General features: G+C 50.0%; 1 protein-coding gene across 1 annotated transcript in view; it reads left to right on the top strand.

Annotated features, from left to right (window-relative positions):
* Positions 1 to 24,282, top strand: part of ARHGAP22 (Rho GTPase activating protein 22) — a 163,695-nt gene that overhangs the window by 47,374 nt on the left and 92,039 nt on the right. Inside the window, exons 2-3 of the mRNA XM_081105398.1 lie at positions 9,390 to 9,589; positions 23,615 to 23,702. Coding sequence (XP_080961524.1) covers positions 9,390 to 9,589; positions 23,615 to 23,702 — 288 coding nt within the window. The remainder of the gene's footprint in view (positions 1 to 9,389; positions 9,590 to 23,614; positions 23,703 to 24,282) is intronic.

The following is a 24,282-nucleotide window of genomic DNA, read 5'->3' as shown; positions in this document are numbered from 1 at the left end:
GCGTGAGGAACAGGGCAAAAATGTCACCCCTCCTTTGTCTTGCCACCATGAGGAATCTGAGGGCCAGTCACGCCCATGGTTACTTATTTATTTATTTGTTGCCCGTGTATGCTGTGCACCTGCTCTCTGCCAGTCCAAGCATCCAGGGTCCTGTGCTCTGAGGTTCTGGCTTCCTGAACAGACACACTGGACAGAGAGCACCTCTGCAGAGTCTCCCAGAGCAGGCTGAGGGCTCCCCAGCACTCCTTACTCTTAGGGTGCGTTACCAAGCCACCCAGCTCTCATTGTGCCGGTCCCCCCAGGGTGCTCAGGCGTTTGGAAGGAAGCGCAGGTACATTCCTGGTCCTGCTAGCGCTATGGTCTTGTCAAATGAGACAGCTTGAGGCCCTGTCCTAATAGAAGACAGGAGACAGAACCAGGGTTGTGGTGCTAGAACATTCCATGAAGCCCCTCCATCCCTGCAGCCCTCAGGAGGGAGTGGGAAGGATGGAGGTTCTAAGCCCCCGTGCGGATTCCTGGAGAAGCGGCAGAGGAGAACGGAGAGCAGACAGTGCAGGCCCGAGCCAGCCCGCCGCGCCTGGGATTTGACCAGAGCAAACCAGAAGGCCCAGCTTTCTGCAAAGGCTCATGGTAATCTCAACTAACTGAAGCTTAGGACACCCGGCGACTTAATTTTACAGTAGATTCTGGGCCCATTAATGGAATTTTAGAGATAAGGATTCTGAGACTCAGAGAAGAAAACAGTAACCAAGGGGACACACCTGACCCCTCTGCCCCTGGTCCTTTGTCAGACTCCACCCTCGTCTCATCATCATGTCCAGGTCCGCAGAACCCAGCCCTGCTCAGGCCCCGGGAAGGGAGCCCAGCCTGTCTGTCGGTCCAGCCCTGCCCCAGCCCCTGCACAGCTTGAGGGAGGAGAGCAGGTACAGCCCTAGGAGCTGAGGTCCCTCCTGATGCCTGTGGGTCCCGCCAGGCACAAACCCCGTCTGCCTGCCAACCGCTCAGCCCGCCTCCCCCGACCAGGCATTTCTCCCTCCGGGGCTGGCCGCCCAGACTGCACAGAGCAGGCGGCAGACACAGGCACGGCGCTGGGGACCCCGGACAGGACGGGAGCTCTTCAGGGCTGCTGAGAGACCCTGGGAAGGCTGCGGACTTACAGGCCCCTAGCTGCTCCCGCCTCGCCCAGCCTATGCCAGCAGGGGCAATAGTCAACTGGGCCCGAGAGCACCAGTCTCGGTACAGTCAGGGGGGCCAGTGCGCTGCCGCCCCGGCTGCGTAGGAATCCATAGCAGGGTGAGCTAGAGGGTGACTGCCGGTTCACACCACTAGTTGTGGTGGGCATTCGAACCATGCCATTGCATGTTGGTGGCTGTGGACAAGGGGCACGGTGTAGCTTGTGGTGCAACATAGCTTCACACCATGCTTAGAAGGAGCGTGTAAGGGCCCCATAGGGCCAAGAGCCATGAGGTCTGTCCGTCCTGCATAGTGAGCCCACGGCTGGGAGCCCACCTTCAGGAACAGTTCTTCATTATCATAATTGCCATTGCCATGGTAACCCATTCCTGGGTGCCTGGTACAGGCCAAGCGCTCTGCCAGGCATGCCATCTGCCCTCCTCCGCTCGCCCTGCAGGCTCAGCTATTGTCCTTCCGCGTGGACCCAGCTTATTGAGCAACTGACTGAGGCAGAGAGTTCGCCGTGCGGGCAGCGATCCAGAAACCAGCCTGTCCTTCTCCAGCTGAACCCATTGTCACTTTAAATCACTAGCATTGGAACGAATTGCAGTGCCCAGCGATAGGCCACTCACAGGACAGTAAACGGCCGTAGAAGTAAAGGCAGGGAGGACACTTCCATCTGACACACATCGACATGCTGGGGAGCAAACGTGATTGGCCAGTAAATGCAGGAACCAGTAAGGCTCGCCCAGGTGCAGGGCGGTCAGGTTCTGGGCACCGCTCCCGGAAGGAGGAGCTGGGCCCTGCCACCAGGCGTCACTCCCTGATTGCCTCCCCTCAGTCTCTGGGAGAAACTGCTGCCCTCAGCCATCACCCATCATCTTCAGTTAAGCAGGGGGAGCCTAGAAACAACCACTTCCCCTCTGGGTCAAAGCACAGCCAAGCGAGGCTGGGACATTCAGCAGCCGGATGCCAGCAGGATTCAAGGCAGGGCCTGCAGCACCTTACACGGTCTGACTTACTTGGCTGGTGGTGCCCGAGGGGCAGTCACAGCTGCGGGGGATCCGGGCAGAAGAGATGGGGCCTCCTCAGTCCCGGTTATCAGCGAGGCCACCTCTCCCAGAGCAGGCCCACAGGACGGCCTCCCAATATTTGGCTCATGTAAAGTGGCCGATTTGCAATAGTATCCCAGCCACTGACACTAAAAGCAAGCTGGCAACCACCAGACGGGGGTGTCCTCGGGACCAGACGGGGGTGTCCTCAGGACCAGCCAGTGTTACGTTCATGTCATGTGAAGAAGCAGACAGACCTGAGAAGGAGGGTGAGCCCGATGGCCTGTGACTTTTGATAGCATGACTCGCATCCGTTCCCTCCACACGTGTGGAATAAGATGTCTGTCCTCTCCTCCCTGCCTCAGTCCGCAGGGGCAGGAGGGCCACCACACAGACCGGCCAGCTGTGGACACGTGTGCTGGGAGGGGAGGGAGTGATGTCTGGAGGAGATTCAGAAGGCTCTGTGGAGTGAGACCTTGAGGATGCGTAGGAGCGTACTGCACAGCCGGAGCCAGCGGCTGAGTGGCGCAGGGATGGGAGGAGGGTCCAAGCTGGTGGGACAGCGTGGGCAGAGGGTGGCCCAGATGGAGGGAGCTGCAGCCACGTGTGTAAGAGAAGCTTACACACACACACACACACATACACACACACACACACAGAGTGACAGGCACAGTGCATGACTGGGTGGCAGGGACCATGTGTTCCAAACAGAAGTGAGGATCTGTGGTGTAAAAATACGAATGTGATTAATTAGGACTCGGGTTTGTCCCTCCGAAGCCCAGGAGGCCCCTTTTAGGGCCCCTTCAGCAATATCCTTGGTACTGGCCAGAAAGAGGAGAGGAACTTCCTCCGAGACGAAGGAGAGGGCGGGAGGGTGCAGGGCGGGATGGGTGCAAGCACCCGGCAGAGTGCTGGTCAGTGGGGTCAGCTGGGAGAAGAGGGAGCCTGCGGGGTCGACGGGCTCTGAGGCTCTGGCTTATAAGAGAGAAGGCCCTGCCCTGCCCAGGAGCCACAAAGGGCTGGAGCAGAGGCTGCCGCCCAGGCCGCCCTTCCAGGATGGGCCCATGGAAGCAGTGCAGTGGCTTTGGGCACTGGGCGAGGGTACTCAGGTCCGGTGCCTCCAGGGGGATGCCATGCAGAAACCAGGGAGGGGCTCTGTGAGGCCACCTCCCTTGGGGCCTGAGTGACAGGAGCCCTGCCAGAATGTAAGCTCCGGCAGGACCCAGACTTTTATGGGTTTTTTTAAGTAATTTTTGTATTTTATGTATTTATTTATATCCCTACCTGAGGATATGCTTGCTGATTTTATTTTATTTCATTATTTTAAAAATTAATCTTAGAGAGAAGAAGGGAGGGAAGGAGGGAGGGAGGGAAAGTGAGAGAGAGAAACATTGATGTGAGAGAAACATCCATTGGCTGCCTCCTGCAAGTGCCCCAACCGAAGGTCAAAATGCAACCTGGGTATTTGCGCTGACGAGAATGGAACCCGCCACCTTTGGTGTACTGGATGACTTAGATTCTCAAATAAAAAATGTCAAAAGCCAACACAATAGCTGTCTGGTGTGAATGAATCAAAAGTATACCTATTATTTTTGTCAGATTAGCAAATATATATTTTTTGGTATGCTGTAGAATTTTAGTAATTAGCTCATGTGTACCATGAGATGAAAAAGGTTAAAAATCTGATATAGGGTAATGCTGGCCTCATAGAATGAGTTTGGAAGCCTTCCCACCTCTTGAATTTTTTGGAATAGTTTGAGAAGAATGGGTGTTAGTTCTTTGAATGTCTGGTAAATTAACCTGTGAAGCCATTTGGTCTAGGACTTTTGTTTGCTGGCATTTTTTTATTACTGATTTGATTTTATTAATAGTTATTCGTCTATTCAGATTTTCTGTTTCTTCCTGATTTAGTCTTGGAAAATGATATGTTTCTATGAATTTATTTGTTTTTCCCCAGTTGTCCAATGTGTTGGCATATGTTGTTCATAGTATTTTGTGATAATCCTTTGTGTTTCTATGGTGTCAGTTGTTACTTATCTTTCATTTTTTTTATTTTATTTATACAGACCATCTTTTTTTCTCAGTTATTCCAGCTAAAGGTTTATCAATTTTGTTTAGCTTTTCAAAGAACCCACTCTTGATTTCATTGATTTTTATATTTTTTTTTAGACTCTATTTTGTTTATTTTCTCTCTGATCTTTATTATTTCCTTCCATCTATTAACTTTGGGCTTTCTTTGATGTTCTTTTTTAGTTCCTTTAGGTGTAAGGTTAGATTGTTTATTTGAGATGTGTTGTTTGTTTTTTGAAATAGGCCTATATTGCTATAAATTTCCCTCTAGAATTGTTATGTCTGTGTCCCATAGATTGTGGGTCATTGCGTTTTCATTTTTATTTGTCTTTTGGCTTCTTCCTTGATGTTGTCATTAACTTGTTCATTGTTAGTGGCATGTTATTTAGCCTCCATGTGTTTGTGTGTTTTTTAGTTTTCTTTTTGTAACTAATTTTTAGCTTCATACCATCTTGATTGGATAAGATTCTTGATATGATTTTGATCTTCTTGAATTTATTGAAACTTGTTTTGTGGCCTAATTTGTGGTCTATCCTGGCAAGTGTTCCATGTGCACTTAAAAAAATGTATATCCTACTGCCTTTGTGTAAAAAGTCCTAAAAATATCAATTATAAGACCATTTGGTCTAATTATTATTTAAGGTCACTGCTTACTTGTTGATTTTCTATCTGAATGATCTGTCCATTGATTTCTTGGGTTGTTAAAGTCTTCTAGTATGACTGTGTTACTGTTGCGCTCTCTCTCTCTCTCTCTCAATATATATATATTGATTTCAGGGAGGAAAGGAGAGTGAGAGAGAGCCAGAAACATCAATGGTGAGAGAGAATCATTGATTGACTGCCTCCTGCACACCCCGCATTGGGAATCAAGCCTGCAACCCAGGCATGTGCCCTGACTGAGAACTGAACCATGATCTCCTGGTTCATAGGTCTACACTCAACCACTGAGCCATGCCAGCTGGGTGAAATGTCCTTCTTTGTCTCTTCTTACAGCCCTTGTTTTAAAGTCTATTTTGTCTGATATAAGTATGGCTACCTTGGCATTCTTTTCTGTTTTCATTTGCATGAAATATCTTTTTCTATCCCTTTACTTTCAGTCTGTGTGTGTCTTTTGATCTAAAGTGAGTATCTTATAGGCAGCATATGTATGGGTCTTTTTTTAATCCATTCATCCACCCTATTTTTTTATTGGAGCCTTTAGTCTATTTAAAGTAATTATTGATAGGTATGTAGTTATTGCCATTTTATTAACATTAATAGTTTCTGTTGTTTTTGTAGTTCTCTGTTTCTTATTCTCCTGCTGTCTTATATGTTGATGACTTTCTATAGTGTGGTGTTCGGGTTCCTTTCTCTTTATTTCTTCTACATCTCTTATAGAGTTTTCTTTGGGGCTTATCATGTGCTTCATATATGTCTATAGCAATCTATTTTAAGTGGATGGTCACTTAAGTATGAATATATTCTAAAATCATTGCAATTATTACTCACCCCCTCCACTTATTTCTCTGTGTGTGTGTGTGTGTGTGTGTGTGTGAATCCCTTAATTTATTGTTGTAATTACATGTGATCTTCCTATTTTCGTCTTTTACCCTTTGTACTTCTTTACAGTTGATTGATCCCCTGCTTTTACTAAGTGTTTGCCTTTGTCAGTGAGAATTTCTTTTCCTATATTCTCTTATTCATATTTCTGATCTTTTCTTTTCTTCTGAAAGAAGTCCCTTTACCATTTCTTGTAATATTGGTGTAATGGTGATAAACTCCTTTAGAACTACTTTAGCTTTTTCTTGTCTGGGAAGCTCTTTATCTCTCCTGCAATTCTAACTGACAATATTTCTGGGTAGAACAATCTTAGTTATAGGTCTCTGCCTTTCATCACTTTGAATATTTTGTGCCATTTCCTCTGGCCTAGAAAGTTTCTGTTGAGAAATCAGCTGACAATCTTATGAGAGTTTGCTTGTAGGTAACTAACTGCTTTTTTATTACTGCTTTTAAGATTCTCTCTTTGGCCCTGTCCAGTGTTGCTCAGTTGGTTGGAGTGTCATCCCATGCACTGAAGCGTGATGGGTTCAATTCCTGGTCAGGGCACATACCCAGGTTGCGGGTTCAGTCCCTGGTCAGGGTACATACAGGAGGCAACTGATTGACGTTTCTCTCTCACATCAATGTTTTTTTTCTCTGTCTCCTTTCCTCTCTCTAAAATCAATTTTAAAAAAATTTAAAAACATATCCTCAGGTGAATATTTAAGAAATAAAAGGTTCTCTCTTTGTCTTTAACCTTTGGCATTATAATTATGATATATCTTGGTGTGATCCTCTTGGGTTCTTTCTTTTTTTTTTTTTTGGACTCTCAGCACTTTCTGGACTTGTACATGTATTTCCTTCCCCAGGTTAGGTAAGTTTCTGATCATTATTTTCTCAAATAGGTTTTCAATCCTTTGCTCTTTCTGTCTCCCTTCTCTTTCTGGTACCATTATGGGGCAAATATTGGTGTTTTCCCAGTGGCCCTTTAAACTATCCTCATTTTTTTTAATTCTTTTTTTTTTTTCTGTTCTGATTGGGTGTTTTCTGCTACTTTGTCTTCCAGATTATTCATTTGATCCTCTGCTTCATCTAATCTGATGTTAATTCCCTCTAATATATTATTCATTTCAGTTATTGTATTCTTTATTTCTGACTGACTCTTTTTATGTTTTCTATCTTTACTTTTATCTTTCTTATCTCTTTTTCGCTGAAGTTCTCACAGTTCATCTACTCTTCCCCTAAGTTCATTGAGCTTTCTTGTAACCAGTGTTTTGAACTCTGCATCTGGTAGATTTCTTATCTTCATTCTATTTAGTTCCTTTCCTGGAGTTTTGTCCTGGTTTGTTTGTTTGTTTGTTTGTTTGCTTCCATTTGAAACATGTTTCTTTGTCCCTTCATTTTGGCAGACTCCCTCTGTTTTTTTACATGTATTAGGTAGATATGCTATGTCTCTGATCTTGGCAGAGTGCCCTTATGTAGTAGGTGTCCTGTGGGGTCCAGTGGTACAGTCTTTCTGGTCACCAGAGCTGGGTGCTTCAGGAGTGTCCCTTGTTGTAGTTGAGTCTTGATTACTGTCGGCATGTCAGTAGGCAGGAGTGACCGTCAGGCTAACTGTGAGGACTGGCCATGACTATAATAGCAGAGTTGTGCAGAGGGCTGGCCCCGCAGAGCAGGAGTTGCTTTAGCGGGTTCTAGTGCCATCTGAGCCTGCCCCTCTTTGTGGAGCTGATTGGGTGGTGCTCTGGTGTGGTCTGAAGCTGGCCACTAGATGTTCTGGTTCTGGAGCCTCTTACAAGGAGCTCTCGTGCAGGTCAAGATTAGCCACCATTTGTCCCCAGCTTGGGGCCATCTGGTGGGAGCTACAAAGAAATCTGTGGTTGGTTCCATTGTGCTGGTCTTGGAGGCACTTGGAAGAGGCTAGTCTGTGAACAGTCTGGTTGCCACTTAGTGCTGTGCTGGTCCCTTTGCTGGGCACCATGCTGAGAACTGAGGCCGGCTCCCACTTGTGCTGGATTCGTGGCCATTCAACTGAGGCAGTGTTCCCAGCCACGCCTGGCTGCTGCTTACGCCCTGCGTGGGGCGACCTGATGGGAGCTACAATGCAAGTTGAGAGCACCTGCCACTTGGGCTGGGCTTGGAGTCACTTAGCAAGAGTCATAGAGCACACCAGGGCCAGCTGCTGCTTGTTTGGGTTTTGTGGGCCTTTGAGAAATTTCAGGGAAGTCCACAGCGCAAGCTGTTTGTGAGGAAAAGCCACTGGAAGAGGCTTAGAAGAGCAGGTCACTTGGGTGAGGCCAAGGCTCAGGGAATCTCCAGGGCGCCCACCTGTACCTGCTGGCTGGGTGTCGGGGGAGAGCTCAACAAAACCCCTGCCCCTCCAGCCCTCAACCTGAAGCTAGTCAATTTACTGTCCTCGTATGTGTCCTGGTGCTTTCAAACTGCTGCCCACACGCTGGCTCAGAGAAAGTGAGTTTGTGAGTGAGTGAGTCTGTGAGGTCCCTTTAAGACCTGCAGCGCCTGGGTCTCCAACAGCCCCCCATCTCAGTTCGATGCAATCCCTGCTGGTTTTTATAGCCAGATATTATGGGGACTCCTCTTCCTGGCACCGGAGGCCTGGTCTGGGGGCCTGGTGTGAGACTGGGACCTCTCGTTCCTCGGGGGTGAATTCTGCAGATGAGATCCCCTCCCAATTTTTAATCCCCGCACTGTAGTATGGGACCTGCTGTTCCATATCTCCGTCTCTGCCCCTCCTAACCGTCTCCATGTGGCTTCTTCTTTTTTATTATAGTTTTAATCCTCTCCCAAGGACATGCTTTTATCAATTTTTTTTTTGAGAGAGAGAGAGAGAAACACTGATGTGAGAGTGAAACATCGATCGATCGGTTGCCTCCCACATGGGCCCAGCCGGTGATTGAACCTGGGTGTGTGCCCTGATCAGGAACTGAGCCTGCCACCTTGTGGTGTACAGGACGACGCTCCAACCAACTGAGCCGCACCAGCCAGGGCTGCGTTTTTTTTATATCCTTGGTCTGGCTGGTCTTCAGGTGGCTCACAATGGTAGGTGTTGCATAATTCAGTTGTGATTTTGACATGGTTGTGGGAGAAGGCAAGTACACATCTACCCATTTCACCATCTTGACCAGAAATCTCATGCCTCTTATTTCACTGCTTTACTGCGGCACCTGGAACAGTGATTGGCATACAGTAGGTACTCAATAAATAGTTGCTGAGTGAGTAAATGAATGAACCATTGAACAAATGGGAGGATGGATATGTGGACCCATGGGTGGGTGTGTGGGTGCATGGACAGATGCATGGGGCAGATGTATGGATAGATGAAGAAATCTGGGGAAATAGAGAACGAAGGACCCCAGAGATGTAGCAGAAACTAACCAGGCAGGCAAGCTGTGCACCTGCCTCAGGGAGGTAACCTTGGGATGTTGCTGCTGAGGCGCTCCAGCCCATGTCCCTCTGAAGCCCAGCAGGAAATGGGTAGCTGGGGTGCCAGGGTGGGGCAAGGACTGAAACAGGCTTGCATCCTGCTCACTCACTTGGTGTGCTCTTGGCTTGCAGCCCGCTCCAAAAGCCTGGTGATGGGGGAGCCGAGCCGGAGCCCCGGGCAGCCCCCCGGCCCGCGCGGGGGCGGCCCCGTGCTGAAGGCGGGCTGGCTGAGGAAGCAGCGGGGCATCATGAAGAACTGGCAGCAGCGCTGGTTTGTGCTGCGCGGGGACCAGCTTTTCTACTACAAGGACAAAGACGAGGCCAAGCCCCAGGTGAGCGGGCATGCTCCATGTCGGGCACAGACCGCGGTGGGGCTCCTGGGAGGGTTGACCATGCCCAGGAGACGGGGAGGCAGTGACCCTCCTGTCGGGACCTGCACCCCACCAGCCCCCAAACCCCCACTTTCGCTCAGAGTGACACTCCAGCAGGACTCCCGGGTGTTCAACTGCAGCCCCGCGCTCCGGGCGCCACGGCCGTTTCACTGAGACCGCCAGCTGCAGTGTCCTGCCCTTGCCGACAGCAGCATGCATGGCTGCAGGAGCAAGTCCTGTCTGTGTTCCTTTTGACTTTGTGTTTCCAAGAAGACACAGGCACCCACATTTTACTACTTGTGATGTCCAGGGAAATGGGCACCCACCCCAACCTGCCCTCCACCTGAGAGGCAGCTCCGGGAAAGCCTCTGTCAGGACCCTGCCAGGCAGTGGCTCTTGTGTTTTCCGCCAGAACCTAAGACCCACCAGGCTAGCAGTGCCTTCCCCAGTGGCGCTCATCCACTCCTCAGAGCAACTCTTCGCTCCCCCGCCGCGGGCAGCCCAGGTGTTGGATCGCACGCAGGTTACAGTGAAGGGCTGCCATCCGAGGCCGCCAGGCCTCCAGGGCTCGCCATCTAGTCCTCATTATGGGACTCAGATAGAGAATGGACATCTGGGGAGACCCTGATCTCTCTGGGGTGAATGGGGAAGGGAATGTAAGGGACTCGTCCCGAAGGATGCCCCTAGTCAGGGCTCCAGGCTGGAACGGAAAGGGAGATCCTATATGGAGCTGGCAGTCAGAGCCTTGGTGGCGGGAGCCTGCAGGCCTCTCGGCAGCTCGCACTGTGTGGGTGGTTTGGGAGGCGGGGGAGGGGGGGGTGCTCAGTGATGGGCAGGTGGGAGGAGGCACCTGGGCGCAGCCTCCTTCACCCTCTCCAGTACACCAGCCAGTAGGGAAGTGTGACTTGGGCTAGCAGGCCTTTAACACGTCCCCAACCCTGGAGGTTCTCCCTTGAAAAGATGGGGGTGGGGGAGCAGGCCTGCCTCAGAGCCTTGGGTGCAGTGACTAGCTGCTCACTAATCTTCATTAATCATCGCTGTCTTCACTGTGTATTCTAATGGTTAGCTTCTGTTTATGGAAAGGAATGCTGGTTTCCATTCATGAGAGTGACAGCATGCTTGTCTTTTTAAATATATCCAACTGAAAATTAAAATGTGTTGCACATCAGTGTGAATATAGTTAATGCGCTGAACTATACACTTAACATGGTTAAAATGGAAAATTATGTCATGTGTGCTTTGCCACAATAAAACGTGAGACAGCTTAATTTTTTTACAAAAATTATAGTAGAGATAAGAGGTGGGTATGACAAAAATCAGGAAGGCGGATCTGAACTAAGTTTAGGGAACCCTGGTCCTGTGTAGCCTCTTTGTTCTGTAGGGAATGAAAACAAGTCCCAGAGAGGCTGATAGAACGAATAGGATTTTACAGTCAGAGAGGCCTGGCTGGTTTGGCTCAGTGGATAGAGCTTTGGCCGGCAGACTGAAGGGTCCCAGGTTTGATTCCTGTCAGGGCACATGCGGACTCAATCCCCAGTAGGGGGTGTGCAGGAGGCAGCCAGTCAATGACTCTCTCATCATTGATGTTTCTATCTCTCTCTCTCCCTTCCTCTCTGAAATCAATAAAAATATATATTTTTTTTAAAGAGTCAGAGAGATCTGAATTTGTATGACGTGGGACAAATCATTTAATTTTTTTTACTTTGGTTTTATTATTGCTAAAGTGGAGACATCATTACCAGTGTCACAGAGATCACTAAGGATTATACTGTAAACACTAGAGGCATGGTGCACAAAATTCATGCATGGAGGGGGTGTCCCTCAGCCCAGCCTGCACCCTCTTGCAATCCAGGACCCCTCAGGTAGGGTCCCTACACCTGGCCAGCAATCAGGGCCTATCAGGGCTTTCCTTCTCACAGCTACTGGCAGCTGGCCCCGCCCCCGCCACTGCCACTGCTTGCCATCTGTGTGGAGCTATCCTCCTCCCCTGCCACAGGTCGCCTCCCTCTGCAGGCGACAGGCGTGGGGTGTGATCACTTGGCTGGCCTGGGCCTCCCTCTGCGGGGCAATTGTGGGGCGATGGCAGGCCCCCCGACCAATCGAATTGCACAAGCTCTGGCTTGCCTGGCGCCAGTGCATGTCATAGCATGGTCGTCCAGAAGGTCATCCGGACGGTCATTCTGCTGTTCGGTTGTTTGGTTGATTTGCATATTATGCTTTTATTATTAAGGATATGTGTGGGCAGGGACAACCTTCCCTCTACCCTCAGGTTCTTCTGGCTGGTCTAATAATCAGTAGACGTGAGACAGATTAGCAAGAAAAAATAACCAAATTCAGTGCATACATATGGACAGGAGCCCCGCGCACATGAGAGGTTCTGAGACAGAAAGGAGGCCTGCGGCACATGGACACCCTGAGCTGGGGGTGAGGGAACCACCTCAGGGCTTTCCGGGGCCCATGCAGGTTGCTGAGAAGAGCAGACGCTTCCTAAGTAAAAGCTGGCCTGCCACGGAGGTGGGTCAAAGGTTATTGCTGAGCATCTCTTACGGGCAAGGCCCTAATTCAGTTCTTGCAGGCAGGCGAGGGGGGGGCAGAAGCTTCCCCTGAGCCTGCGGCTAACATGGCCGTCAGCTCTAAACAATTGTGTGCACAGAGGCGCATGTCGGGGCGACTTGTTCTGGACGCACATAGCATCTCCAAGCACTAATCCTGGCACCCGGGGTCCTCAAGTCTGGGTGCTCTCCCGCTCCCTGTGCCCCTCCTTTGCTTGGCTTTGCTCCCTTCCCCTGGCCCTGCCCTGGGCCTGCTCCCCAGGGTGGGCACCACACCTCTGGCTCACCCACCACCATTTTCCTCTGACCTCGGCTCTCCGTGTTGAAGGTCAGCCTGGGCCCTCAGCGGCGTCTTGGCTTTCCTGGCTGGCCTCCGGTGACATATCACTCATGACTGTAACCAACGTCGGGGTTTCCTGCCCCTCAGAGCCCTGCCTGTGACCCTCCTCTCTTCCCCTCTCCCAGCCTGCTCACGGTGCCATCGCCTGAGAACTGCCCGTGGTGCCAGGCGCACTGAGCCCACCCAGCCTGCACAGGACCCGCCACCGGCTGCCCCGCCCCCTTGTGCAGCTCTGAGCTCTCTCCCGCCAGACATGACTCATTTAGCTCAGACAGTAGGACCGCACACTCGCCTGCCTGCTGGCAAAGTAGCCCACAGATTTCCATGTAATTGCATGAGCTACACGTAATGGGCTAATTCTCCATATCTGGTTCCTGGAACAGTGTGCCCTGTTCGCTGTCTACAGGGACAGAGAGCCCAGGCAGTGAGCCCTCCAGCAGACGGCTGTCATCTGTTGGGCAGACATAATTGCCCGAATACACTGGACGCTGCCCAGAGCACATGCCACCCGATGAGGATCACTCTCAGTGCACGTTCCTGCTCTCTCTCAGCCTGTGCCTTCCCCCTCCCCCTCTCCGGAGGGTCAGCGGGCACAGGGTGCACAGATGGGAGGAGAGGACGGGGCTCGCACATGCTCAGAGGGAGGAAGCGGCAAAGGTGCTTTAAAGCAGAGCCTGCAAGCGTGCCCTGTCCCTCCAGCTCTTCCCAGTATGTGTCCCTGGCAGTTTTCACAGACAGACTCAGCGTCGATCAGAGATTCCAGACTTTTTCATCTCAGTGGTTTTAGCTTCTGCTTAGAATGTCTCCTGGGCCATGAAAACCCTGGCCACATTCTGGTTAAACGGCCGGGTTCTCTTCCACTGATGCAGACTCACAAGTGCATCCAGGTACCCTAGCTCTCTGCATGTGGCTTTCTCAGCTTCAAATAGAAACAGAATAGAATAGAAATGAAAAGTATAAATTCCAAAACATAAGATGGAAAAAGTGTAACAAATTACATGTGGCCAGTTCAACAATGGGCAGAAATAAAGGAAAGGAAAATAAAGAGAGAGAAAGGTAAATAGAACATGAAAAATAAGTAAATCAGATAGCGAGGACTCAGTACAAACATTTCAGCTTTCATAATAAATGTGACTAGGTCAGAGTCATCTGTTTCTTAAAAGATTGAAAGTGGAAAATTGGCTTTAAAAAAGAGAGAGCAAGCCCTGGCTGGTAGGTAGCTCAGTTGGTTACAGTGTTGTCCCGATACACCAAGGTTGCAGGTTCAATTCCCAGTCAGGGCACATGCAAGAATCAACCAATCCTATATAATAAAAGGCTAATATGCAAATTGAACGACCAGTCGCTATGACATGCACTGACCACCAGCCAGGGGGCAGATGCTCAATGCAGGAGCTGCCCCCTGGTGGTCAGTGCAGAGTGCCACTTGGCCAGAAGCCCTGAGCTGGGTTCAAGGCTGGCAAGCACAACAGCAGTGGCGGGAGCCTCTCCCACCTCTGCAGCAGCGTTAAGGATGTCAGATTGAAGGCTTAAGCCATCAGTCAAACATCCCCCAAGGGCTCTCAGACTGCATGAGGGTGCAGGCCAGGCTGCGGGACCCTCCCCGCCCCACCCGCATGCATGAATTTTGTGCACCGGACCTCTAGTGGATACATAAATAAGTTGAACAACAAGCGGAGTTCTCTCTCTCTCCCTCTTTCTCTCACCTTCCTTCTCTCCCTTTCTTTCTCTATAAAAATCAATAATTTTTTTTTTAAAAAAGGAGAGAGCAATAAACAAAAAGGTTTAAAACAAAACAATGGGGAAAAGATAAGCCAGAAATTAGAGCAAAAAGAAAGTAGATTTAGCAACATTGAAATCAAATAAAAATAGAGTTCAAAGTGATAAGAACAAAAGGGAACCATGAGAAATATTTCAAAATAAGATAAGTAGCAACCTACCAAGAAAATAGAGCAGCTGTGAACTTGTATGCTCTTAATACATAGCTTTAAAGGATTTACAAACAAAGAAAAACAATAGCCAAAGTTCTCCATCTTTTTCAAAATATTTTTTTAAATAAAATGAAATCATGGAGACACCTTCACTGACAATAGAGCAATAGTGCAAACGAAAGAAAGGCTTAGAAATTAAGAACAATATGGTAGTGAGTGAGGGTGTGTGTGCCAGAGAGAGGGAGAAATCTATTCAGGTGAAGTAGAACACACACCATCAGAGCTTCCTTCGTTTATAAGAAAATCAAAACTTAAATTCAAACTTCTGGTGGAGAATGACAGGCTTAAACCCCGGACCTCCAGGGAAGAGTACATGCTTGAAGGCAGCACCCCTGGTGGGAGGGATGGAGGGCAACGCTGAGCAGCGGGGAGCTGGGAACCGGTGCGCAGCGGTCACCGATCCGCAGACCCCACAGAAGTTCCCAGCCAGCACTGAGAGCACCCACCTGTCTGCTCTGTGAACAGCGCTCCCAGCAAAGACTCGGCCATGGCAGGAACAGGCAACCCTTGAAATGAGGGCAAAGGAGGAGCTACAAACAGGAGAACTGGTTGGAAGTCAGTTTAAAAACAATTCGAGGAAACCACGCTGTTACCACTCCACTATGGAAAATGTTACCACTCCACTATGGAAAACAGTGTGGAGTTTCCTCAAGAAATTAAATATGGAACTGCCATTTGACCCAATGAGCCCACTTCTAGGAATACATCCTCCTAAGGAACCCGAAACACCAAATCAGAAAGGATATATGCACCCCTATGTTCATAGCAGCACAATTTACAATAGGTAAGATCTGGAAACAACCCAAGTGCCCAGCAGTAGATGAGTGGATAAAAAGCTGTGGTACGTTTACCCCATGGAATACTACGCAGCAGTAAAGAAGAAGGATCTCTTACCCTTTGAGACAGCATGGCGGGACTGGAGAGTGTTATGCTGAGTGAAATAAGCCCGTCAGAGATAGATAAGTACCACATGATCGCACTCACATGTGGAATCTAATGAACAAACTGACAAACAAAATAGAGCCAGAGACACAGAAGCATGGAACAGATGGATGAATCTCAGAGGGAAGGCGGGGATGGAGGTCAGGTGGAGAGGGATTAAGGAGGGAATTACATATGCATATATGCATAGCCCACGGACACAGACAATAGTGTGGTGAAGGCTTGGGAGGGGTGAGTGCAGGGTGGAGAGGGTCAATGGGGGAAAAAAGGCAGGGACATCTGTAATAGTTTCTACAATAAAGGTAATTTTTTAAAAAAAGCAATTTAACCTCAGATGTCCTGAACAACCTCATACAAAGCTGTGACCGTCACCCCCAGCCCCCGCCGACACCCCACCGACACCCCCAGGTTTGACGCTGGGGGTGTTCTCTGGCTCCATCCCCGTTTGCTCCAGGCCCCAGCATCTGGAACCCTCAGGAAGGAAATGAAGAATTTTCACTAGAGAATCTAACAGGCCAAGGGAAAACAAACTACACAGGCAGTAGGGTCCCCAGTGGAACAGCCAGGCCTGCGTGTGCCCGCCTCTGGGCACGCAGCGTGCACTCAGCGGCTGGAGGCCCCTTCCCTGGAGCAGCTCCAGGTCACTGGACATTTAAGAAATGAATCTCAGAGAGGACGACACAAACACAGGAGGGAGAGAAAGCAAGTTGGAGGCAACGGAAACTCTGCAGGCGAGAAAGCCAACGTTGACATCTCCACGGAGAGACTATGAAAATGGACACTCAGAAAACAGCAGCTTCCAGCCCTCAGAAATGAGACACTGTTAGGGTGGCCGAAGGAGGAACGCACGAGGCCAAAGGGGGTGAAGAATTATGAATTTATAGGTCATCTGGATACCAGATGGGCTGAGCCCCCAGGTGGCACCAGCCCCCAAAGACGGAGAGTCAGAGGTTTTTAAAGGACTCTGGGTGGGCTTTTTCTGGGCGGAGAATTTCCTGTGCAGGTCTGGATTCTGGGACACTCTGGAGGGGAGAGAGAATGGTCTTAGCAAGTGGGATGTGGTCTAAACAAGTGGAATGTTCGTTGTGAAGTGGCCTAAAGGTCCGTTCCCAGGGAGGGGATGTCGAGTCAATTCTTTGATCAGACCTAACAGGTACCTAATCAGACACAAAAACTCAAGGGATTGAGTGAAAAGCTTGACACGACCTCCCGGAAAGAAGAGAGTAAGAGAGGAAAGGAGGCCGAACTGGTTTGGCTCAGTGGATAGAGCGTCGGCCTGCAGACTCAAGAGTCCCGGGTTCGATGCTGGTCAAGGGCATGTACCCTGGTTGTGGGCACATCCCCAGTGGGGGGCGTGCAGGAGGCAGCTGATCGATCTCTCTCATTGATGTTTCTAACTCTCTATCCCTCTCTCTTCTTCTCTGTAAAAAATCAATAAAATATATTTTAAAAAAAAAAAGAGAGAGAGAGAGGAAAGGAGGAGAACCCAGTGTGTGAACAGAGGGATGGCAGAAGAGGGACCATGGTCACCAACTCCCAGAGGTTCAGGAAGTTGGGGCTGAGGTTGGGGCAGCGGCAGGGCAGAGGTAAACAAAACAGATTCTCAACCTTCCCTTCTGGGAGTTCCATAGATAATGCCTGAATTCTTAAATCAAGACACAGTAATGCAAGTATATTTTCTATATATATAAAAGCCTAAGCAACCGAAAGACTGAACAACCGGTCGACTGGTTGCTATGATGCACACTGACCACCAGGGGGCAGACACTCAATTCAGGATCTGCCCCCTGGTGATCAGTGCACTCCCACAGCAGGCAGGCCAACCTCCCATGGTCCCTCTCCGTGATGGCCAGCCAACCTCCGGCAGCGCCCCCCACCCCCTGCCCCCGCCAGTAGCCCCTCCCTCAATCAACCCTGATCACCTGATCACCGGCCAGGTCGAGAAACCCCACCCATGCACGAATTCGAATTCGTGCAGGCCTCTGGTTTAGAAATAAGCATAAGAAAAGGAGGAAAGCAGCACCTAAAAGCTGAAAGTGGGGGGGGGGGGGGGGAGGGGGAGGAGCTGCTGCCTAGAGCAGGCCTCCGGCTGCCGTTTCAGTCCTCAGCCTGCGTTTGGGATATAACTTAAACTACAAAAGTGAAATAAAAGGAAACCATTTATTTGTGAATTTCCAGAGTACTCCTACGACAAACCAATGCCTTCGGTAGGGCTGAGGGGAGGCCAAGGAGAGTGAGGAGGTCAAACCTGAGCTGTGTCTGTATTATTTTATTCTCACACCAAGACTGTATTCACTGAAGTCCATATTTGAAAATAGCTTTAATTTAAATAAGAAAAGAAAACCTAAAACCAAAAAAGGGAGTGCAACAGGTACACAGCCCTAGAGAGTTCTTCAGGTACCAGCCAGGGGCGGGGGCAGGAGCCTCAGAGCACGGCCACCTTCGCTGGCAGGGTGCCCAGGTGCTGGGAACTGATGGCGCCAAGATGGGAGTCATGCCCCAGCAGCAGGGGAGGCGTGGAGAGGGCCAGGCTGGAGGAAGGAAGACCGGTCAGGCGGGGCTGTGGCCCAGGACCCCAGCGCCTGCAGGAGGCAGGGCGGGGCCTCCGGAGCGGCAGGAGAGAAAAGCCTGGGAGGGGACAGCTGCCACCTGCAGGAGCCGAGTCTCCCATCCGCGCCTGCGGCGGTGGCAGCAGGGGTGGTTAGACGCACCAGGAGAGCGGGCGGGGCTCTGTTCCGATTTTCCCGGGAGTGATGACCATAGTGATGGTCAGCGCAGCCGTGGGAAGGGAGATTGATTTAAAGTTTGATTTAATTTAGACTAAAAGCTTGGGGTTGGGAGGAGGAAAGGCAAGATGGATGGGGAAGCAGATGCACCTCTAGGAGGGAACATTAATACTGGACAATCACAAACAGGAGAGGCCATCTGACCCTGGAGCCGAAGGTCACGCCGAATGTGCGCGAGCGGCCAGCCCTTTCCTGGGGCTGCGTTTACCACACGTGTTGTCCTGAGTGCTCCATGGGTCCCGGCCCCTGAGGAGGCTGCCTGGACGTCTCCCCTATTCAGAGGAGGGAACTGGGGCTGGAATCAGGCCTAGGGTAAGGGGTCGGCTACCATAGCACTGGAGTCTGAAATAAGTGGTGGGACTGCCAACAAGCAGCCCCTGGCTCTGCTGCCTCACGCCCACCGCAGAGGCAGCGTGGGCTGTGTGAGACTGCCCCCCACGGCCCCCTGGCGGCACTCTCTGGGGCAGAGTTGCCAGGGGTGAGGGTCCACCCCGCCCCTCAGATGCCCTTTGACATCTAGACCTCATACATTCCACTCAGCTGGAACTGACATAGCAAATACTAAGTTGTAAGCTGTCACTCAAACCAGCCAAAAAGTCATCATTCATTATAAATTATTATTGCTTTTGTAGATATTGCCTCTATTATTTTCTAACATTTAGTTTAATGTCTGTTCTCCATTCTAAACAGTAAGCTTCATTCAGGTGGGCCCCCGTCTGTCTTCTCATTTCTCTTCTCCCACTTCCTGGCAGGGCCTGACACATACGTGATGCTACATGAATGAATGAATGAATGAATGAATGAATGAATGAGTGAATGAATGAATGGACACGGACTCAGCCTTGTGTTAGATCCTCAGGGGAAAATGTTTCATTTTTTTTGTAAAGTGCCTGATGGTTGGCAAGGAGCTCAATGGACTGCCTTCCTCTGTAGAATGTGAGGTCATTGGGTCAGGATTTCATCTGTCTTGTTTGCCTCTGTGTCCTCAGGCCTGACATGTAGGAGAAGCTCAGTAGATACTTGTTGAATACACGGCACGGTTTCCTTTGAGCCTCGCAGAGAGCTCCCAAGGGCAGATGCAATTCACTTCTGTTGTGCAGATGGGAAAGTGACACCCAGGAGGCTGGATGGAAGCTTGCAACTGCCATCCCATCAATAGTTCTGAGAATGCTCATCTCTGCTGTCTCTGCCAATGTTATATATTAGCGGCCCTTTTAAATTAAGAATCCTATGACAGGCTTATTGACCATTTGTATTTCTTCTGTTTATTTCTTATTCATACTTTTAAATCCATTTTTCTATTGGGTTTTCTGTCTTTTATTTTAATAATACATTTTATTTAACCCAACATATCCAAATGTTACCATTTCAATACGTAGCAATATAAAATTATTGAGATACATCTTTAAAAAGATTTAGTCTTTGGAATCCACTACAGCATATCTCAATCTGGACATTAAATTTTCATCAAAACAAACCTAGAGACAGAGAAGCATCGATCAGATGCTCAAACCTCAGAGGGAAGGTAGGGGAGGGTGGGGGGAAGGGGAAGAGATCAACCAAAGGACTTGTATGCATGCAGATAAGCATAAGCGATGGACGCAGACAACAGTGGGTGAGGGTGAGGGCAGGACTGGGGGGATGGGGGCGGACAATGGGGGGATAAGGACACATTTGTAATACCTTAATCAATAAAGGAAAAAATTTTCATCAAAAATACTTGGTTTGTATTTGTATTTCATAAAATATATATTGGAGGAAGTAGATTCACATGCCCAAATTGTTCCAGTTATACTGTGATAGGCAGAATAATGGTCCCCACAGATGCCCATGTCCTGGGAACCTGTGAATGCTGTTATTCAAGAAGGGATGAAGGTTGCAGATGGGAAGGTGCTTAATCAGCTGAACTTAAAAATAAATATCTTGGATTATCCAGGTGGGCCAAGTGTGAACACAAGGTGCTAAATAGTGGAAAAGAGAGGCAGGAGAAGAAGTCAGAGTCAGAGAGAAATTTCAAATGCAACACTGCTGGCATTGAAGATGGAGGATGGGGCCAGGAGCCAAAGAATGCAGGAAGTCTGCAGAAGTTGGGAAAGGCAGGGAACCATATCTCCCCTGAGCCTCTAGGAGGCACACAGCCCCACCAGCTCTTGATTGCAGCCCAGTAAGGCTCATTTCAGATGAACATACCCTGTATCAGAATCTATGCTTTTAAAATATTTATAGATCCTGTACCCCAGCAGAAGGCTGGGACCAAAGCCATGCCCTTGACCCGTGAGAGGTAGGAGGGATCTGGGTGGCTCTGAAAGCCAGTTCTGAGGGCCCCTTGCAGTGGTGGGGGCCACAGCGGGTTCCTGAGAGAGCGGTGAGCCTGGCTCTCCATGCAGCTTCTTGCACACAAAGCTGTCGGAGTGTGAAGAGCATCACTCACAGCTGGTGCACACCCCAGCTCACCTTGCGGGCAGGGAGACATGAGGCTGCTTCTCCCACATTCTTCTGCTCATCCAGGCACATGGGATAGTAGTACTGACACCAAAATGTGGGGCGTTTGAGTCCGAGTTCATTGTTCCTCGAAATGGAAGAATGAAGTGGGATCGAAGCTTATTGGGAAAAGCCAGTCCTGGAGAAGGTGCCGGAGCAGCCAGCGTCCAGGGCTTCGCTCCATGTGACAGTGGGTGTTAAAGTCCTTTAGTCCATGTGCTGAGTCCCACACGGCCATGTGGCGCAGGGAGCATGTCCCCTGCCATCAACCCAAGCATCTAGCGTGCAGGGGAGAGAGAGGAGGGAGGCAGCATGCGTTTTTAAATCTAGGAGCAGATGCATGTCTTGCTAGCTTCTGGTTGGTCTTTCAAAGAATTCTGCCTTAGCCACGTCCTTGGGATTGGTTTATACATCTTATTGCCTTGTGATTAGTTATTCTGTAAGCTGCTTGTCTTAGCAACAATCCATGTATTTTTAAGTTTGCCTCTTGCATGTGCCCCTCTGCCCACACCCAGTTGGGATGCCTTAGTTACTTCACGTACTTGGGTTCCCAGTTTTATTCCAACCCCCCCCCCCCGGCCCCGCCACCCCTAGGGTCCTAGTCCCTGTCTATCTAGCTTCCCTCTGTCTCCTCAGTACCTACCCCCATGGGACCTATAGGAAGATTAAATCCAAGAATTTAGACAAAGAACCAGGAATATAGTCCAAGTTCCGTAAACAGTAGCTCTGGCTGCTTTTTCATTTAGCTGCAGTACAAAGTGTCATCGATATCAATATTGTCACTCCCCTTTTATGGATGACAGATATTGAGACACAGAGGGAAAGAAGCATCGTGCCCAGGATTACACAGAGACACCGAAACACAAACACAGGAGGCCCATCCCATTAGCCAGGGATGGATCTCGCCCACACCCTCTAATGAGCATGGTTCTGTCCTGGGTCGCGGTTCTGATCTATCCCCAGTAGCCCACGTTCCCTAGAAAGAAAGTAACTGTTAACTCAGATGCAAGAGTTACTAGCTGGCTCTCTGGCTTATTGCTGTACTTTCTCTAAAGCAAGCAACCACGGGTATTCATGTCATTCGCCTTTATGTTGCTTAAATGAGAACAGGAATGTCCTGTGTCCTTGGGGTGCAAGGTTCCGGCAGCCACGTGGCAGCCGCGTGGAGGCTTCAGTCACCCGGTTAAAGCCAGGAATTGCCTGGGAAAGTTGGGAGTGCGGAGAGGAGTGCTCTGTGAGCGTGTGTAGCGGGAGGGGGGCTGGAGGCCACGTGGAGAAAGCAGGTGGCCACGCCATTCTCCTGGGCAAGTGCAGACACTGCGAAGCTGTTCCCCGCCCAACATGGAGCCCTGACACAAAATAATAGCTGGGGTTGGTTAGCAAACACACAGCTTTTCCAGTGTGCCAGGCACTGCTCCCAGGACGTCCCAGGCACTAATTCACTTAATGCTCATAAGAGCCCACAAAGTACTATTTCATTCCTATTTCACAAAGAAGGAAATTGGGAGGTTGCTCAGAGAAGTTACGCCATTTGCTTGGGATCATACAACCGGCAAATAGCTGGGCCAGGACTTGAACCCAGGCAGTTAGGTGGTGGGAGAGGAGAGAGTCAAAAAAATGTGTAGTCAAAGCCATACGTGGGGTGGTGAAAAGATAATACAATATACAACGATGTCTTATAGAAAGTACACCTGAGACGTACATAATTTTATTAACCAATGTCACCCTAATAAATTCAATAAGTAAATAAAACATTTTAATAAAAAAATGTTTAAAAGCCACACAAAGTCTGAGTTGGGAAATTCTGAGCATGAAAAAAATGAAGAAAGGCCTCAACAGAGATGGGTCACTCACATGGAGAAGGGGCAGCGGAGGCCTGGCCTGGTGGGTGGGCACAGGGGGAGTCCCGGTGGTTATGACAGGCAGCACCTCATCTGAGCAGGACTCCCGAGCAGGAACCTGGAGTCTCAACATCCCTGAGGAGCGGAGTTACTGTTCCGCGGCAGAGATGTGGAAACTGAGGTTCAGAGAAGCTACGTGGTCTGCTTCAGGTTACACAGCCAGGAAGTGCAAGGTTGGACCCGAACCCCGCCTACCCATTCCGACGCCCTGCTCTTTCCAGGCGCCTTTCAGCCTTGCTACCAGATTTCAGGCTTAGAGCGTGGGCTGGCCTCCTTTCCCCTCCTCTCTTTAGTGACTGATCTCTGTGAGGGCTTTCTCCTTTCATTCTTGCTCAGATTTGCCCAACTCAGACTGCGTGTGGCTTTGACTACACATTTTTGGTTCTCTCCATGGCAAACCCATTTTCAACTCCATCCCTATGGCCTAACTGGGTTCAAATCCTGGCTCAGCTACTTACTGACGCCAGTAATGTACACACACAGGTATACCAGGCACTTGCACCGGTGTGCTGGGTCCCTGTGTGTCACAGCCGACATCCATTACACAGTGAAATGGTCACCCCTGGCCAGGAGGGGCAGGCTAGAGTTGCACCGATCTGCTGCTCCTTTACCTGAGGTCGCCCAGTTCAGTGTGCCAACCTTTCTCTCCCTGACCCTCTTCAACCAGAAAGAGGACATTGGATCAGGGAGCCCTCTGCTTGAGGGGAGCCTTCCCCCCCGCCCCCCGCACCTCCAGACATGGGTTTCCCTGCCTCACCAGGGGAGTAACAGCTGTGGGCAGTGCTGGCGGTGCCTGTGGGCGGAGCCCCTGTGTGCTGCCCACCCCACTGGGGACTGTGCAGGGCCTCTGGGGAGCCTGACACTCTGAGGAGCCCTGCACTCTGCCTGGCACCCAGGCCTACCAGCAGGGCCCCACTCCCCCTCCCCCGCAGACCTGGCACACAAATCCTTCCCAGTCCACTCATGCCACTGTGTCTGTGTTTGTCTCTCTAGGGATTTATTTCTCTGCAAGGGACGCAGGTGGCCCAGCGTCTTCCTGGCCCTGAGGATGTGGGGAAGTACCTCTTTGAGATCAGCCCAGGTAGGCAGCCCGGGGGGCCCCATGGGGTGCTGCTCTGCTTTGAGCCTGGGAAGGCGGAGCTCCTTCATGAAACTCCATCACTTTTCACAACTCGGAAATTTGGGTCAAATCTAGAGGATGTGATGAATTGGGGGGAAATTAGAAAATCCAATCATGTGGGTAATTAGCTTTTGATAGATTTTTAAATTCACAGTAAACACAAGGGAAGAAACCAATCAACTGGGGCATCTTAGGGTGAAGGTCCAAACCCCAAGTCCGGGTGACCTGCAAACAGGCGGCGGCAGCAGTTCAGAGCATTAGCAAAGCTGCAGCATGAGTTCCAAACAGAACTGCGTGTGTTACGGTTGTTACAGAATTTACCAGGCAGCGGGAAATACACACAGGAGTACTCGGAGACATAGGAAAACCCATTTATTTCCAGATGTGCTAGTACCGTGACTCAGGGGAGCCTGTTTCCAAATCCTGAGCAAGCCAATATGGAGGAAGCTTCTTCTGTATACCCTTTGGTTTCTTTGTCCCCCAAATATGGAACAGACTTCCGGACAGTTCTCGGGCTTTGCAAAAAGCCCCGTGTGTTGGG

The sequence above is a fragment of the Myotis nattereri genome (genome assembly GCF_964212035.1).
Source record: "Myotis nattereri genome assembly, chromosome: 13".
NCBI classification, from domain to species: Eukaryota; Metazoa; Chordata; class Mammalia; order Chiroptera; family Vespertilionidae; genus Myotis; species Myotis nattereri.
The sequence above is the reverse complement of the archived record's forward strand: the minus strand, read 5'-3'. Positions and strand labels throughout refer to the sequence as shown.